At 40.4% G+C, this 18,489-nt stretch overlaps 1 protein-coding gene across 3 annotated transcripts in view; it reads right to left on the reverse strand.

Annotated features, from left to right (window-relative positions):
* LOC139376826 (interferon gamma receptor 1-like) overlaps positions 1-18,489 on the reverse strand; it is a 38,571-nt gene that overhangs the window by 17,760 nt on the left and 2,322 nt on the right. The window contains exons 1-2 of one of the 3 annotated variants that reach the window (XM_071119767.1): positions 2,021-2,313; positions 1,475-1,507 (exon numbers count right to left, since the gene is read on the reverse strand). The exons of 1 other annotated variant lie outside the window; for it this stretch is intronic. In XM_071119767.1, the coding sequence (XP_070975868.1) occupies positions 1,475-1,507; positions 2,021-2,087 (100 nt within the window). In that variant the 5' untranslated portion in view covers positions 2,088-2,313. Of the gene's footprint in view, positions 1-1,474; positions 1,508-2,020; positions 2,318-18,489 lie in introns of those variants that run through there. One more of the 3 variants, XM_071119768.1, reaches the window with a different exon arrangement.

The following is an 18,489-nucleotide window of genomic DNA, read 5'->3' on the forward strand; positions in this document are numbered from 1 at the left end:
ACATCCCTGTTAACGAGCATTTCTCCTTTGCCAAGATAATCAAGCCACCTGACAGGTGTGGCATATCAAGAAGCTGATTAAACAGAATAATCATCCCACGTTGTTTTAGAGAATTTGGCAGTATGTCCAACCGGCCTCCACATGTAACCACGCTAGCCCAGGACCCCCACATCCGGCGTATTCACCTGCTGATCGTCTGAGACCAGCAACCTGGACAGCTGATGAAACTGAGGAGTATTTCTGTCTGTAATAAAAACCCTTTTGTGGGGAAAAACTCCTGATTGGCTGGGCCTGGCTCCTCAGTGGGTGGGCCTATGCCCTCCCAGGTTCACCCATGGCTGCACTCCTGCCCAGTCATGTGAAATCCATAGATTAGGGCCTAATTAAATGATTTCAATTGACTGATTCCTTATATGAACTGTATATCAGTAAAATTGTTGAAATTGTTGCAGTACATTTCAATTTATCAGGGGTGCTGCAGTTCATTTAGAATCCCTCACATGGCTATGATTCTATAGGAAATGAAAGTGCAACACTGGAGAGATGAGAGTTGCAGGCTCATGTCTATCCGAGCAGATGTTGGTTCTCAAACATAGGTTACAATGTTGCGCAAACCATAAACCTGGGCAGGCCCAACCTAAATCAACTCTTATAATATTAGGTACAGTCTGAAAATCTACTTTTTCACATTAAGTTTTTTTTGTGGGGGCAGGAAAATTAACAAAGAGGCAACACGAGTGAACGTTGACCGCTTTTATATTGCAAAAACTGAAGAAAAAAATGTAACGCCAGGATCTCTTAACAAATAGGTTCGGGAAAGAAAACTTTCCAAAACTGAGTGGTTTCGGTGTTGTGCCCAAAAATCTCCCCCCTGCTAGAATTCTCCCCCTTCGCGTTCTTCATTGCTACGACTTGCTTGCTAGTTCAGATTTCTGCTATTCACTCCGTTGTCAGTTTAGCCTACATTTCACTGATCTTAGTAGCAGAAAGCATTTTTGTCTGCAATTTTCGGTTTGACTATTTGTTTCAAGTGCATGCAGCGGTTCTAGTTTATATGGCGCCCTGGGCGACGCCCCTTCAGCGCCCGCCCGCCGCACCCGGCGGCTGCCAAGATGCCGCCCGTACCTAAATCCCCTACTGATTTTTATTAGTCTATAAATACATATCTTTGCCAAAATTCGTCATCTCTCCCAGGTCTTATTCGACTAGTATTTTTTAGAGTGTAAGGATAATAATTCAGCCATAGTTGTTCTGAAATGTTTCTTGCTTGCCAAAATTGTACTCCCTCCTCTGTTTAATATAACACACATACATGCATTATTAATTGAAGTCTGTTCTATAGAAAGTATTTGACTCAAAATTAAGGAAATTAGAAGAGGTGGGGGGAATTTTGGCTGGGGGAAGATTTTCGGCACACCTGTTTTTGTTAGGCAAGTCAGTTAAGAACAAATTCGTATTTACAATGACAGCCTACCAGAAGGCAAAATGCCTCCTGTGGGTACCGGGGCTAGGATTAAAAAAAAATACAATAAAAATATAGGACAAAACACACATCACGACAAGAGACACCACAACACTACATAAAGAGAGACCGAAGACAACAACATATGGCAGTGACACATGAAAACACAGCATGGTAGCAACACAACATGACAACAACATTATGGCAGCAGCACAACATGGTAACGTTAGCAGCACAAAACATGGTAACGTTAAACATTATTGGCCACAGACAACAGCACAAAGGGCAAGAAGGTAGAGACAACAATACATCACGCGAAGCAGCCACAACTGTGTTAGGCCAAGAAATCTACAATATATTTATATATCGAGTATACTTTTGGAATAGCTATATCATTTCCAAGAACATTAGCATATTGTACAGTGGCCTATAGCCTGCATAATGTTGTTGAAAGAATTAAGCAGGAATACTGTATTAAATACTTACAGTAACATCAGCTCCAACTGATTAATCAATGCGTCATTTAAAGCAAACTATTTTAGGGCAAAAATGACTTACCGTAAGAGACGACCTGTTGGCTTAAAACCAAGATCAGGGAAATGTGGACCATCCTTACCCAGGCCATTTTCAAATGTTGTCGTGTCTATGTAAAACTATATGAAGTGTATCTGAATGTCCATATGAATAGGCTATACCTATTTGAGAGCCTTTTGTCTGTCTAACTAAAAAATGCAGACAAAATGCATTTCCAGCACAGCCAAACCCCAGGATATTGCTCTACACAGTTAACAAATTCCAATTAACTGTTCCTGTCGCAACTACCAGACCCGCCTACTACACATTTTTTACAGGAATAGGAAAAGTCACGTGCAGCGAAATGATGCTGCAGTGCGTCGTGATTAAGTTTCAAATAGCTACGCATCGAGGATCAAAGGTGAAATGTCAATCTTTGTGTAAGTACACATTTCGAATACAATCTTGGTACCAATAATTACTTATATTACACCAGATATATGTCTCTGAACCGATTATTTTAAAATTGCACACAGTCAGGGATGTCCCGAGCCTTTTGGGGGCCCTAATAACATTTTAAAGCACGTTTTCTACAATTCTACACATTTTACCATGGGGAAGAAAGAACATTTTGCCATTTTACAGCACATTTTCTGCAATTCCATCCATTTTGCCATGGGGTGGAGAGAAAATGTTTGCAGTTTTGAAACAAATTTCCTGCAATTGTTAGCTGACATGGCTAATTGAGTGACTATCAGTGACTGAAATAACAGGAGGAAAACTGCTTATGCACAACCAAATTTCGAAATTGAACTTTGTGTATTCTACTATTCTAACAGTTGAAACCCCTACGGAGTCGTTGTCCACCCCTCCCCCATAAAAAAGTGTGTTTTTGTCACTTATACCCAGGGCCGGTCCTGGAAGGATAACTTTGTAGCTAATGACTGCCTGCAGCATCTTGCTCGGCCTTCAACTTGAGATGTTTAATAGAAGGGGCAGCATTTAGCTAACCTGCAAAGTCCATTTCCTGGAGTAGCTCAAATTGTGCATTTATGTCACATAAATCTCACCGAGGAACTTTTGTTCTCAGCAGTACCTTGAAGGCAGCTAATCGTGGCACACCCTCTTCTGCTCTGAGCCAATAGTATAACTTTTTTTTGTATTTATAGCTGGCATCTTAATTAAGGTAACTTTATACTGGTATAACACTGATATTATATCAGACTGATTTGTTGTAGATTAGCAATATTTTTGTGTTTGTTAGATAGCTTGCTAGTCGGGCTAGTTAGCTAGGTGGCCCTTGATTATGACTCTTACTACCGTTACATTACACGTAAGAGTCATTGGACGAAGGCGTCTTCTGTAGGGGGAAAAATATATATTTTTGTTAAGGGTTGCAACACTCCATCTGAACATTAACATGCATCGCTTGTGGTGTGGTTTTTGAAGTATAAATCAAATCAAATTTATTTATATAGCCCTTCGTACATCAGCTGATATCTCAAAGTGCTGTACAGAAACCCAGCCTAAAACCCCAAACAGCAAGCAATGCAGGTGTAGAAGCATGGTGGCTAGGAAAAACTCCCTAGAAAGGCCAAAACCTAGGAAGAAACCTAGAGAGGAACCAGACTATGTGGGGTGGCCAGTCCTCTTTTGGCTGTGCCGGGTGGAGATTATAACAGAACATGGTCAAGATGTTCAAATGTTCATAAATGACCAGCATGGTCGAATAATAATAAGGCAGAACAGTTGAAACTGGAGCAGCAGCACAGTCAGGTGGACTGGGGACAGCAAGGAGTCATCATGTCAGGTATTCCTGGGGCATGGTCCTAGGGCTCAGGTCCTCCGAGAGAGAGAAAGAAAGAGAGAATTAGAGAGAGTATATGTGGGATGGCCAGTCCTCTTCTGGCTGTGCCGGGTGGAGATTATAACAGAACATGGCCAAGATGTTCAAATGTTCATAAATGACCAGCATGGTCAAATAATAATAAGGCAGAACAGTTGAAAGAAACTGGAGCAGCAGCACGGCCAGGTGGACTGGTGACAGCAAGGAGTCATCATGTCAGGTAGTCCTGGGGCATGGTCCTAGGGCTCAGGTCCTCCGAGAGAGAGAAAGAGAAAATTAGAGAACGCACACTTAGATTCACACAGGACACCGAATAGGACAGGAGAAGTACTCCAGATATAACAAACTGACCCTAGCCCCCCGACACAAACTACTGCAGCATAAATACTGGAGACTGAGACAGGAGGGGTCAGGAGACACTGTGGCCCCATCCGAGGACACCCCCGGACAGGGCCAAACAGGAAGGATATAACCCCACCCACTTTGCCAAAGCACAGCCCCCACACCACTAGAGGGATATCTTCAACCACCAACTTACCATCCTGAGACAAGGCTGAGTATAGCCCACAAAGACCTCCGCCACGGCACAACCCAAGGGGGGGGGGGGGGGCAACCCAGACAGGATGACCACATCAGTGACTCAACCCACTCAGGTGACGCACCCCCTCCAGGGACGGCATGAGAGAGCCCCTGTAATAGGGTTAGAGGCAGAGAATCCCAGTGGAAAGAGGGGAACCGGCCAGGCAGAGACAGCAAGGGCGGTTCGTTGCTCCAGAGCCTTTCCGTTCACCCTCCCACTCCTGGGCCAGACTACACTCAATCATATGACCCACTGAAGAGATGAGTCTTCAGTAGAGACTTAAAGGTTGAGACCGAGTTTGCGTCTCTGACATGGGTAGGCAGACCGTTCCATAAAAATGGAGCTCTATAGGAGAAAGCCCTGCCTCCAGCTGTTTGCTTAGAAATTCTAGGGACAATTAGGAGGCCTGCGTCTTGTGACCGTAGAGTACGTGTAGGTATGTACGGCAGGACCAAATCAGAGAGATAGGTAGGAGCAAGCCCATGTAATGCTTTGTAGGTTAGCAGTAAAACCTTGAAATCAGCCCTTGCTTTGACAGGAAGCCAGTGTAGAGAGGCTAGCACTGGAGTAATATGATCAAATTTTTTGGTTCTAGTCAGGATTCTAGCAGCCGTATTTAGCACTAACTGAAGTTTATTTAGTGCTTTATCCGGGTAGCCGGAAAGTAGAGCATTGCAGTAGTCTAACCTAGAAGTGACAAAAGCATGGATTAATTTTTCTGCATCATTTTTGGACAGAAAGTTTCTGATTTTTGCAATGTTACGTAGATGGAAAAAAGCTGTCCTTGAAATGGTCTTGATATGTTCTTCAAAAGAGAGATCAGGGTCCAGAGTAACGCCGAGGTCCTTCACAGTTTTATTTGAGACGACTGTACAACCATTAAGATTAATTGTCAGATTCAACAGAAGATCTCTTTGTTTCTTGGGACCTAGAACAAGCATCTCTGTTTTGTCCGAGTTTAAAAGTAGAAAGTTTGCAGCCATCCACTTCCTTATGTCTGAAACACATTCTTCTAGCAAGGGCAATTTTGGGGCTTTTTGGGGTATAAGGACCTTATCTTTCATATCGGCGAGAATTTCTTATAAAAAAAACTAAAGGTTTAATTGATACACACTTTTCTAGGGTTAGGGATCACACAACCAGATGTCCATGTTACAGCACTTGTTATGGAGGACAGTGGACTGACTACCTGTGCTAATTAGTTATCTGCGTCTTCTAACACCTGTATGTAAATGCAAGACAGATGCCACAAACATGTTGTCACTGAAAAATACTGTTGGCTGCAACTGTTACAACCGGTTAAAATAGTGTAAAATAAGTATATATGTGAAATTATTTTGACGTGAGGGATTTATGTTTCGAGAACCGAACTGCAATTGAGAATCAATATACGTTTAGATGGAGTATTTGTCTTCCAGAGGCAATTTGCCCTTTAAACAGAAAATATAAGGTCATTGGACTAACATTATGCTCCTTTAAGTCCAACATTGGGCTAGTTAGCTAGGTAGTGTTCTTAAAGACCTAGGTATCTATGCTGGTTGTTAGCTTTTGTGGACTTTATATTTAGTCAGTGAGATTAATTTCTGACAGAATTATCAAATTCGCTTTAAGCCTCACAGCTTGAGGCTGCCATGTAAATGTTTTTTGGGGGGATGGGGGGGGCAAGTCAGTTAAGAACAAATTCTTATTTTCAATGACGGCCTAGGAACAGTGGAACACTGCCTTGTTCAGGGGTAGAACAACATATGTGTTTACCTTGTCAGCTCAGGGATTCGATCTTGCAACCTGTAGGTTACTAGTCCAACACTCTAACCACTAGGCTACCTGCCACCCCATGCTAATTAGGCGTGCCTTATAGGCTGATACATAATATATTAAGTACATTTTGTTTTTACAATATTTATGAATATTGCTATTAGATATTACATTTTGATGAATGGATATAATATTTATAAAAAGGTATCAAAATGACTGATGCTGAATCGCTTCTCATCTTTTCAAGTTAACATGGAGGATTTTGGGGAAAACACCAAAGGACAACCTACAGAAAGAAAATGATCCACGCATGCAATGAAGTGTCGAAGTGAAGCTAGTGGATACAGTATGTAACCAGGGTGCCTAACTGTTTCAGCGTTTAATAATACCACTTAGCTACTTAATCATCTCCAGCTTTCTTTCATTCTCCTGTACTTAAACTGGAAACAAGTTATTTGATATGGAAAACAATTAATTTGTACTTTAAGTATTCAGTCTTACACACAAGATGAACCTAAAGAGACCCTCATTTCATTCATGATTATCATGCACTAAAATATCTGCTCGGAGCACATGGATTATACCAGCCCTTTTAAATAAAACTCACCATTGTCTTTGGGACCAGATTCAGACAATTGTCAGTAATAAAAACATGGCGACGTCCTGCGCATGTGCTACACAAAAACTAACAGAATGTTATGTTAATGGACACCCCTCCCTAGATGTTTATACTTTCATACTATTGTTTGTACAGATGAACGTGGTACCTTCAGGCATTTGGAAATTGCTCCAGACTTGTGGAGGTCTACCATTTTTTTTCTAAGGTTTTGGCTGATTTCTTTTGATTTGCCCATGATGTCAAGCAAATAGGCACTGAGTTTGAAGGTAGGCCTTGAAATACATCCACAGGTACACCTCCAATTGATTCAAATTATGTCAGCCCACCCAATTTACCTACCTCATCCCCATACTGTTTTTATTTATTTACTTTTCTGCTCTTTTGCACACTAGTATCTCTACCTGCACATGACCATCTGATCATTTATCACTCCAGTGTTAATCTGCTAAATTGTAATTATTAGTCTACCTCCTCATGCCTTTTGCACACAATGTATATAGACTATTTTTTTTAAATATATAAAACAAATAAATAATTCTACTGTGTTATTGACTTGTTTATTGTTTATTCCATGTGTAACTCTGTGTTGCTGTCTGTTCACACTGCTATGCTTTATCTTGGTCAGGTCGCAGTTGTAAATGAGAACTTGTTCTCAACTAGCCTACTTGGTAAATAAAGGTGAAATAAAAATAAAATAAGCCTATCAGAAGCTTCTAAAGCCATGACATCATTTTCTGGAATTGTCCAAGCTGTTTAAAGGCAAAGTCAACTTAGTGTATGTAAACTTCTGACCCACTGGAATTGTGATAGTGAATTGAATGAAGTGAATAAGTGAAATAATCTTTAAACAATTGTTGGAAAAATTACTCCTAACCGACTTGCCAAAACTATAGTTTGTTAACAAGAAATATGTGGAGTGCTTGAAAAACTAGTTTTAATGACTCCAACCTAAGTGTATGTAAACTCCTCACTTCAACTGTATGTACAGTGCCTTGCGAAAGTATTCGGCCCCCTTGAACTTTGCGACCTTTTGCCACATTTCAGGCTTCAAACATAAAGATATAAAACTGTATTTTTTTGTGAAGAATCAACAACAAGTGATGCTCTCCATCCAACCTCACTGAGCTCGAGCTGTTTTGCAAGGAGGAATGGGAAAAAATTTCAGTCTCTCGATGTGCAAAACTGATAGAGACATACCCCAAGCGACTTACAGCTGTAATCGCAGCAAAAGGTGGCGCTACAAAGTATTAACTTAAGGGAGCTGAATAATTTTGCACGCCCAATTTTTCAGTTTTTGATTTGTTTAAAAAGTTTGAAATATCCAATAAATGTCGTTCCACTTCATGATTGTGTCCCACTTGTTGTTGATTCTTCACAAAAAAATACAGTTTTATATCTTTATGTTTGAAGCCTGAAATGTGGCAAAGGGTCGCAAAGTTCAAGGGGGCCGAATACTTTCGCAAGGCACTGTACATAAGTGGTGATTTATTTCATGCTTCAAGAAAGAGGTTTCTTCACCTCACAAAATTGTACATTTATCGCTGTCTTGTAATTGTTGTTATTGTCTTGTCTGTATTTCGTTCAATAACACTTTTTATTATTACTTTCTTCTTTTTTTTGTACATTTGCCAGCCATGTTCACTTAAAAATAAAACTGCTCTGAACTGTGATGAATGGGAGGGATAAGATACACATATTACCACCACTAAAAATTGAATTATACACCTGTTGCACTGTACATCTTCCCAGTATCAATCAATGTTATTACCCCCAAAAGTTGTTCAGTTGTGTGTGCTGTACTCACTGGTTCCCCCACATATATTTTGTGTGTGTGTGTGTGTGTGTGAGAGACTCACTGATTCTCCACCTCCATCTCCACAGGCTGTTGGGCATCCTTAGGTGGGATGCCTACTGCATCAGGCATCACGCCCATCCCTACATCACTACAGAGGGGACCGCAACCATTCTAAACCATCTATCACAGCACTAGCATTTATGAAAAATCATAAAAATGTTATGTTTACTTTTGTCACTAATCTCCATATGGTGCTAACCTCACCCCATGCCCATAGGGTCTTAAACAGAGCTAAAGTTTGAGGGCCCACGGCCTCCTCTCTTCTCCTCAGGGGAGATGCCTGTGAAAGACAGGAAAACAACTTTACATTTACCATGTGGTAAACAATGACGACACATGATCTCATTTGCTAGATTAATAAGCAATCACGTTCCACTGTGGCGTTAGTATTCTCTCTTAACCCTCAGGTTGAAGCTACCGGTAGTATCCATGTTTCTGTGTCCTCCTCTTCTCCCTCTGCCCTGTCGGACCTGGCCGTCAGAGTCTGCGTAATAGGCTGGCCTGGTGGCCTCCCGGGTGGTGCAGTGGTCTAAGGCACTGCATCGCAGTGCTAGTTGTGCCACCAGAGATTCTGGGTTCGAGCCCAGACTCTGTCGCAGCTGGCCGCGACCTGGAGGTCCATGGGGCGACGGACAGTTGTCCGGGTTAGGGAGGGTTTGGCCGGCAGGGATATCCTTGTCTCATCACGCACTAGCGACTCTTGTGGCGGGCTGGGCACAGTGCACACTGACCAAATCAAATCAAATTTGATTTGTCACATACACATGGTTTGCAGATGTTAATGCGAGTGTAGCGAAATGCATGTGCATCTAGTTCCAACGATGCAGTAATAACCAACGAGTAATCTAACCTAACAATTTCACAACAACTACCTTATACACACAAGTATACACACAAGTGTAAAGGAATGAAGAATATGTGCATAAAAATATATTAATGAGTGATGGTACAGAACGGCATAAGCAAGATGCAGTAGATGGTATCGAGTACAGTATATACATATGAGATGAGTAATGTAGGGTATGTAAACATTATATGAAGTGGCATTGTTTAAAGTGGCTAGTGATACATGTATTACATCAAGATGGCAAGATGCAGTAGATGGTATAGAGTACAGTATATACGAGATGAGTAATGTAGGGTATGTAAACATTATATGAAGTGGCATTGTTTGGCATTGTTTAAAATGGCTAGTGATACATTTTTCATAAATCTTTAAGTCGCCAGGTGTTTCCTCCGACACATTGGTGTGGCTGGCTTCCGGGTTGGATGTGCGTTGTGTCAAGAAGCAGTGTGGCTAGTTTGGGTTGTGTTTCAGAGGACGCATGGCTCTCAACCTTTGCCTCTCCCGAGTCCCTACGGGAGTTGCAGCGATGAGACAAGACTGAACTACTACCAATTGGATACCACAAAAAAAGGGGTAAAACAAAATATATATAAAAATAGGCTGGCCTGGGGAGAACATCAGTGAGGGAATACAGTTAATCAATAGAGTTAATAAAACATTTTCACATGGCAATACACAATAAAACATTTGGTACGTAAATACCACAATCAGAAGCCATGGATTACAGGCAACATTCGCACTGAGCTAAAGGGTAGAGCTGCTGCTTTCAAGGAGCGGCACTCTAACCCGGAAGCTTGTAAGAAATCAGGCTATGCCCGCCAATGAACATCAAACAGGCAAAGCGTCAATACAGGACTAAGATCGAATCATACTACACCGGCTCCGACGCTCATCAGATGTGGCAGAGCTTGTGAACTATTACAGACTACAAAGGGAAGCATAGTCGAGAGCTGCCGGGTGACACAAGCCTACCAGATGAGCTAAATAACCTATATGCTCGCTCCGAGGCAAGTAACACTGAAATATGCATGAGAGCATCAGGACGTGCATTCCGAGCATGCGCTGACCAACTGGCAAGTATCTTCACTGACATTTTCAACCTCTCCCTGTCTGAGTCTGTAATACCAACATGTTTCAAGCAGACCACCATAGTCCCTGTGCCCAAGAACACTAAAATAACCTACCTAAATGACTACCGACCCGTAGCACTCGCATCTGTAGCCATGAAATGCTTTGAAAGGCTGGTCATAGCTCGCATCAACACCATTACCCCAGAAACCCTAGACCCACTCCAATTTGCATACCGCACCAACAGATCCACATATAATGCTATCTCTATTGCATTCCACACTACCCTTTCCCACCTGGACAAAAGGAACACCTATGTGAAAATGCTATTCATTGACTACAGCTCAGCGTTCAACACCATAGTGCCCTCAAAGCTGATCACTAAGCTAAGGATCCTGTGACTAAACACCTCCCTCTGCAACTAGATCCTGGACTTCCTGACGGGCCTCCCCCCAGGTGATAAGGGCAGGTAACAACACACCCGGCACGCTGATAATCAACACGGTGGCCCCTCAGGTGTGCATGCTCAGCCCCCTCCTGTTCTCCTTGTTCACTCATGACTGCACGGCCAGGCACGACTCCAACACCATCATTAAGTTTTCTGATGACACAACAGTGGTAGGCCTGATCACCGACAACGATGAGACAGCCTATAGGGAGGAGGTCAGAGACCTGACCGTGTGGTGCAAGGACAACAACCTCTCCCTCAATGTGATCAAGACAAAGGAGATGATTGTGGACTACAGGAAAAGGAGGACCAAGCACGCCCCATTCTCATCGACGGGGCTGTAGTGGAGCAGGTTGAGAGCTTCAAGTTCCTTGGTGTCCACATCACCAATAAACGAACATGGTCCAAACACACCAAGACAGTCGTGAAGAGGGCATGGAAAAACCTATTCCCCCTCAGGAGACTGAAAAGATTTGGAATTGATCCTCAGATCCTCAAAAGATTTTACAGCTGCACCATTGAGGGCATCCTGATGGGTTGTATCACTACCTGGTAAGGCAACTGCTCGGCCCCCAACCGCAAGGCACTACAGAGGGTAGTGCGTATGGTCCAGTCCATCACCGGGGCCAAGCTTCCTGCCATCCAGGACCTCTATACACCTTAGTCATAGACTGTTCTCTCTGCTGCTGCACAGCAAGCAGTAGCGGAGCACCAAGTATAGGTCCAAGAGGCTCCTAAATAGCTTCTACCCCCCCCCCCCCCGCCCTCTGGAACGCTGCTACTACTCTCTGTTATTATCTAAGCATAGTCACTTGAATAATTGCCTTGACACCGGTGCCCCCGCACATTGACATAGACTCTGTACCGGTACCTCCTGTATATAGCCCCGCTATTGTTATTTACTGCTGCTCTCTTATTTGTTATTCTGGTCACTTACTGTTTTTTTTGTTGGTATTTTCTTAACTGCATTGTTGGTTCAGGGGTTGAAAGTAAGCATTTCACTGTAAGGTCTACTACACCTGTTGTATTCGGCCCATGTGACAAATACAATTATATTTGATTTTAAGTAAACTTGGAGTCATGCGATGAGATGTTGTGTGGTCCTCCCGCTATGACTTGTCGGGAAAGCATTAAATTTTTTAGGCTACAGATTAAATCAATTATGATTAACTTCACAGGGTGGTGAAAGTGCAAGGTGATGAGCTTGCTGCTCCTTTCCAATACATATTGAGGGTCCTATTCTGGTGACATGATGATCAATGCTTGGCTGCCATTTGACAAATAAGAATAATCTCATTCTTTTCTCCATATTAATCTCATCATGTAGGCTATACCTGCGAGCTGTTGGCTAGAGTGCATGTACCAGAGTGGGCACACTCGCTATACACTGAGCGTGTGTACGTAAATCTGAGAAACTCCATTTAGTATTATATTTTAAGTTTCAAATGGTTACATGAGACAGATTGTTTCTTAAGGCAAAAATGAAAGGAGGGTGATTGGTCTGGGTTGATGGGTGCGTGTATGATGTGCTCGTCTAGCAACCCAAAGGTTGCGAGTTCGCGTCATGGAAAACTTTAGCATTTTAGCAAATGAGTAAATCTTCAACTAATTACTACTTTTTAGCTATTTTGCAACTACTTAGCATGTTAGCTAACCCTTCCCCTAACCCTTTAACCTAACTCGTAAACTTAACCATAACCCCTAGTCTAGCTAACATTAGCAAGATAGCTAACGTTAGCCACCTAGCTAGAATTCGTAACTTATCATGCGAAATGGGTGATGGACATCCACAAATTAATACATACCATACGAAAGGTAACATATCATAATAAATGGAGCGTCTCGGATTTAAGTACAAAATAATACGAAATGCTGCGAGACCAGGTTGCACAATCACATCTGTATCTATTTCCTCAACTAAGAATCAAACACACACAAACGTCTCCATGACAGATAAATATTTTATGGCTTCAAAATCACAATGGGATGGCCATCCTATGCCGTTTAGACCTATGACTATAGCTTCATAATACCATCTTAAAATCTCATGAGCTTCAACTGTTCTGATCCGTTTGAAACCGCGAGTGAAACAGAGTGGAAGCTTGCGAGTTCAGGATGGTCGTGCGGGGCTACTATGACTATGAATTTGAGAGAGGAGTATCTCCTCCCCACCAGATGTTCATGACCACAGAAGCGAGCTTAAATTACCTGACGGATCTGGCCACTGTTTCAACCTTAATTGGGGATCCAGATTGCTCTATTGGAAATGACCCCGATCCCTATGAACCTCCCTTTTTCCCAGATTATTATTACAAAGTTACCTTTCAGGAGTTCCATTCAGACCACCTCTTTCTGTGTAAAATGAAAATTTCCCAAAAACCAGACGGTTTTAAGTTCTGTCTGACAACAGCTCAGATATATCATGTATGGTGATGCTTATGGTTTCCATTGCATCAAAGTTTGTGGCAGAATTGAGGTGAGCTGTTGTAACTTCTCAAGTGTTATGTTATTGTTCTGTGTTGGACTGTGACATACATTTCATAGAATCCTGTTATCACTACACCTTTACACAAGGCCATTGTGTTCTTGAACTGTTGCTTGTATAAAAGGACTGTTGTGTAAACATAATGATAGTATTATCACCTCCCACTATACAGTATAATGATAGTATTATCACCTCCCACTATACAGTGGCAAGAAAAAGTATGTGAACCCTTTGGTATTACCTGGATTTCTGCATTAATTGGTCATCAAATTTGATCCGATCTTCATCTAAGTCACAATAATAGACAAACAGTGTGCTTAAACTAATAACACAAATTATTGTATTTTCTTGTCTATATTGAATACATAATTTAAATATTCACAGTGTAGGTCGTCTGTATTAAAGATTCACTATTATAATGATAAATTAGTCTCTGGATTGAGTTTTTCACAACAAGGCCTATTTATTAACCCTTTTAGACCATATTTTTCAACTATTACTTGTGAATTTCTGAGGCCTATAAGATTCCCACTGATCAGCGTGACATTTTTTCCCCGTGGATTTTGAAGAACATGGCTAAAACGTGAAATAGCTTAGTTGGCTACTACGTTCTTATCTTATCGCCTAATATAAAATCCATTACAGGAATGTCAAGTGTTATTGTTAATATGTTAGTGTTTTTTAACCACAAAATGGCCAATTATGAAGAGCCTAGAGCTAGGCTTTACACAGCAAGCTAACACAGACTTGTGGCACACATACCTGGACTTGAACACAGTCATTCATACATACAAATGGATTCAAAACAGCATAGGCTACATAAAAGTATATCTTGTAGGCATATCTCATGGGATTTTATTATTTTACTTTATATAAGTGCACAAAACATTAGGAACACCTGCTCATTCCATGACATAGACTGACCAGGTTTCCAGGTGAAACCTATGATCCCTTATTGTTATCACTTGTTAAATCCACTTCAAATCAGTGTAGATGAAGGGGAGGAGAAAGGTTAAAGGATGATTTTAAAGCCTTGAGACATGGATTGTGTATGTGTGCCATTTCGAGGGTGAGACAAAATATTTAAGTACCTTTAAACAGGGTATGGTAGTAGGTGCCAGGTGCACCGGTTTGAGTGTGTAAAGAACTGCAATGCTGCTGGGTTTTCCACACTCAACAGTTTCCTGTGTGTATCAAGAATTGTCCACCACCCAAAGGACATCCAGCCAACAATTGTAGGAAGCATTGGAGTCAACATGGGCCAGCATCAGTGATGGAAAAAGTACTCAATTGTCATACTTGAGTAAAAGTCAAGTTACCTTAATAGAAAATGTACTCAAGTAAAGGTGAAAGTCACCCAGTAAAATACTAATTGAGTAAGTCTAAAAGTATTTGGTTTGAATATACTTAAGTATAAAAAATAAATGTTATTGCTAAAATATACTTAAGTATCAAAAGTAACAGTACAAATCGTTTTCGAATTCCTTAAATTAAGCAAACCAGATGGCACCATTTTATTATTATTTTTTTTACAGGTGGCTAGGGGCACACTCCAACATGCAGACATAATTTACAAAACTAAGCATGTGTGTTTAGTGAGTCCACCAGATCATCAGTAGGGATGACCAGGGATGTTCTCTTGATAAGTGTGTGAATTGGACCATTTATTTTAAACTACTTCTTAAAAAACAGTTACTATTTACTATCAGTAACGTAACTTTTGTATTACCCAAACTCAGTAATGTAATCTGATTACATTCAGTTACTTTCCGATTACTTTTCCCTTAAGAGGCATTCAAAGAAGATAAAAATGTATGGTACCAATTGAACCACATCTATTGCAGGATAAATCAATGTTAAAGATTACATAGCTGGCCATATATGGATGTTAAATTCTACTTTATTGGTTGGTTATGTAGACTTCTTCTAAACCATCGCTTTCAACTACATATAATAATATGATTAAAATGATATCTTTCCATTAAAAACCAAAGTCTATCAGAATTCCAGTCATTACAATAAATGTTATACCCCTTGATCTTCAAGAATAGGACTTGGAAATAAATAAATAAATAAATATATATATATATATATATATATATATATATATATTAGCCAAATTGTTTTACCTGGGCATAACCCCAAAACTAAGGACTTATTAGCCAACCCTACTCTGTTGTTTATGATTTTGTTGTCATGGAGGACTGATTGGGCTCATTGATTCGAGTTGAAAAATAAATGCTGCGCTCATGAAATGGCATGCTTTGAGAACTACTGAAAAGTGCTATTTACATGTGAAAAATTAATGCCATGTGCTGCATTTGCTATAGGCCTATTGATACACTTTTTGTTGGTGACAATTTGGTATCTTGATAATCCAAAAATTAAATTAAGGGATGGGCCTGGAGAAATGTAACCACTCTCAGATTAGCCTGACCATCCATGATATCAAAATTATTGTTTTAACCATGTTATGAGGCTACAGTGTTTATTTACATTTACAATGTTAAACATTGGAGAAAAACAAGCTTGTATTTTGGGTTCTCATGGAGTGTGACAGTTGAACTAAGCTCCTGAGGCATTTATAAGTTATATTCTTCAAAAATCAATGGATATATATATAATTTATATGTCCAAAAATGGATGTAGCAACAGATTGCCCCTTTAAGTCTATCAAAAATGTATGAGTTTGAACATTTGTCCATTAGGCCTATGGATTAAATATTTTTTATCAGCATGCAATAGCTGAGCAATAAAAGCCCCACTTTTATTCCATAGGCTGGGATTCTGTAGCTGTTGCAAGAGCACATTGTCACTGGGTTTCCACTGGTTTCAAAAACAATGATTGATAGGCAGCTTAAACTTTTTGAATACTATCATTATTGGGTGCATGGGCATCTTGGCCCTCACAGTTAACATCCATTTGAAGAGCATAACATGAGGTCTTTTTGAGTTGTTAATTCAGAGTTTCCTCTTGATTGCTAGCAATAGCATAAATTCTTCATTTAAGCTATTTTGCTTGGCAATGGGAGCACTCTCTATACATGCACTCTTTCTTCGGGTTCACACAGCACAAAGACTCAAAAACTTTCTCAGTGTTGCTGCAGCTGATCACTTTGTGATACTGTAGTTAGTCCGCCATGAACTGGAGGTTGGCGTGGGTTTTGCAGAGACATGTGTCCCTATCCTGAACTGTTGGCTTGACTTCCCAAAAAGGACATCTTTTGCAGAATTCACAGTAGGAAATTTGAATTTCTAAATATTCCTTCTTAATCTTCTGATAAAGGTTCTGAATTGTGCCATTCAAGAAGCGCTTCTGCTTGTTCTTCTTGTTCCTCGTTAGTGGGTCCTTTTTCCCTGTTGTTGTTTTGATGTCATCACGTTCATAGAATCTAATGATTTTCTCTTCTGTGGCTGTGCTAATTCTGTTACACTGATTTTTCCTGGAGTATTGAAGACTTGATGGCCTGTTTTCATTTGCCCTCATTGCTTTTGCTGAAAATCCTAATTCTGTTTGTAGCTTTGACCAGCCCATACTTTCTCAGGATGTTTCCTCTGAGCATTTTTGAAGCCACTTGTTTGTCCTTGGCACTGCACATTTTTTTTAATACTTTTGTTTTAACTCTGCAATGATGGCATTTTGAAACAATAAAATCCTTCTCAAATTCTTTGGAGTTCCCTTCATTTGCTGTTTTGTCTTTGGGGAATCTTGTCTCTTCATTTTGTTCATCAGTCGATCGTACCTTTTTTTGTATTTCTCAGCTTTCCGTAAAGCATTATCAAGTTTGACATTTGTCATATTAAGATCTCTGTAGGCTTTTGAGCGACCTCTTCCAACCTTTTTCCTTCCAGCAAGTATTTGACTTCTCATTCATGTTGCAGACGATGAGGAGGGGGTATCAGGGTGTGCATCGGGGGCAGGTATGTTGGCCTCATGTTCTGGCTGCAAGTCATCTGGTGACTGAGGTGGTGTGTTGGCTGATAAGTAGGTCTCCATTGCAACTGTTCTCTTTAAAGTCTGTCTTCTATTCCGTTGGTTACATTTCCATTTCCATCTCTTGTTTCTTTGTTCTCGCTTTGTAAGCTCAGAGATAGATTTCACTGCTCCCTTCTCTTTTTCCTTCCAGTATCTCTCCCTGTCTTTTTGCAGATGTTCCTGGTATCGTATATGATCATTTTTATATTGTTTCTATATGTCTGTGACCTCTGAGCTGTTTTATGTGGAATCTTCTAAAAATAAAAAAATAAAAACGACTTAGTTTTTGTGCACACCATGGAGCATTTTCTAGATTAAATTAATTTAAACCATGATTAAATAAGCCTAAAGTACAAATAAAAAAATAAAAAAGTACAATAAAAACAAATAAGGTAATGGATGTGTCATTTCCACCACTTTCTGTAATTTCCACCACACTTAACTTTGTGATGGCAATGACTGTGATGGAAATGACATTTCTACAGTTTCAGGAGAAAATTGACAGCTTAGCATGCTTTGATTAGTATTACAGCTAGCATATTGTTCACACTAAACACAAAATATTTGTTTTAATTCAAAAGTTGTACCACAAATTAAATAAATTATAGCCTGTTCGGAAATGACTGACAATTAAAATATTCTGGACACAAGCAATATTTACAGTGCCTTGTGAAAGTATTCGGCCCCCTTGAACTTTGCGACATTTTGCCACATTTCAGGCTTCAAACATAAAGATATAAAACTGTATTTTTTTGTGAAGAATCAACAACAAGTGGGACACAATCATGAAGTGGAACAACATTTATTGGATATTTCAAACTTTTTTAACAAATCAAAAACTGAAAAATTGGGCGTGCAAAATTATTCAGCCCCTTTACTTTCAGTGCAGCAAACTCTCTCCAGAAGTTCAGTGAGGATCTCTGAATGATCCAATGTTGACCTAAATGACTAATGATGATAAATACAATCCACCTGTGTGTAATCAAGTCTCCGTATAAATGCACCTGCACTGTGATAGTCTCAGAGGTCCGTTAA

This window comes from Oncorhynchus clarkii, chromosome 20, assembly GCF_045791955.1.
Source record: "Oncorhynchus clarkii lewisi isolate Uvic-CL-2024 chromosome 20, UVic_Ocla_1.0, whole genome shotgun sequence".
NCBI classification, from domain to species: Eukaryota; Metazoa; Chordata; class Actinopteri; order Salmoniformes; family Salmonidae; genus Oncorhynchus; species Oncorhynchus clarkii.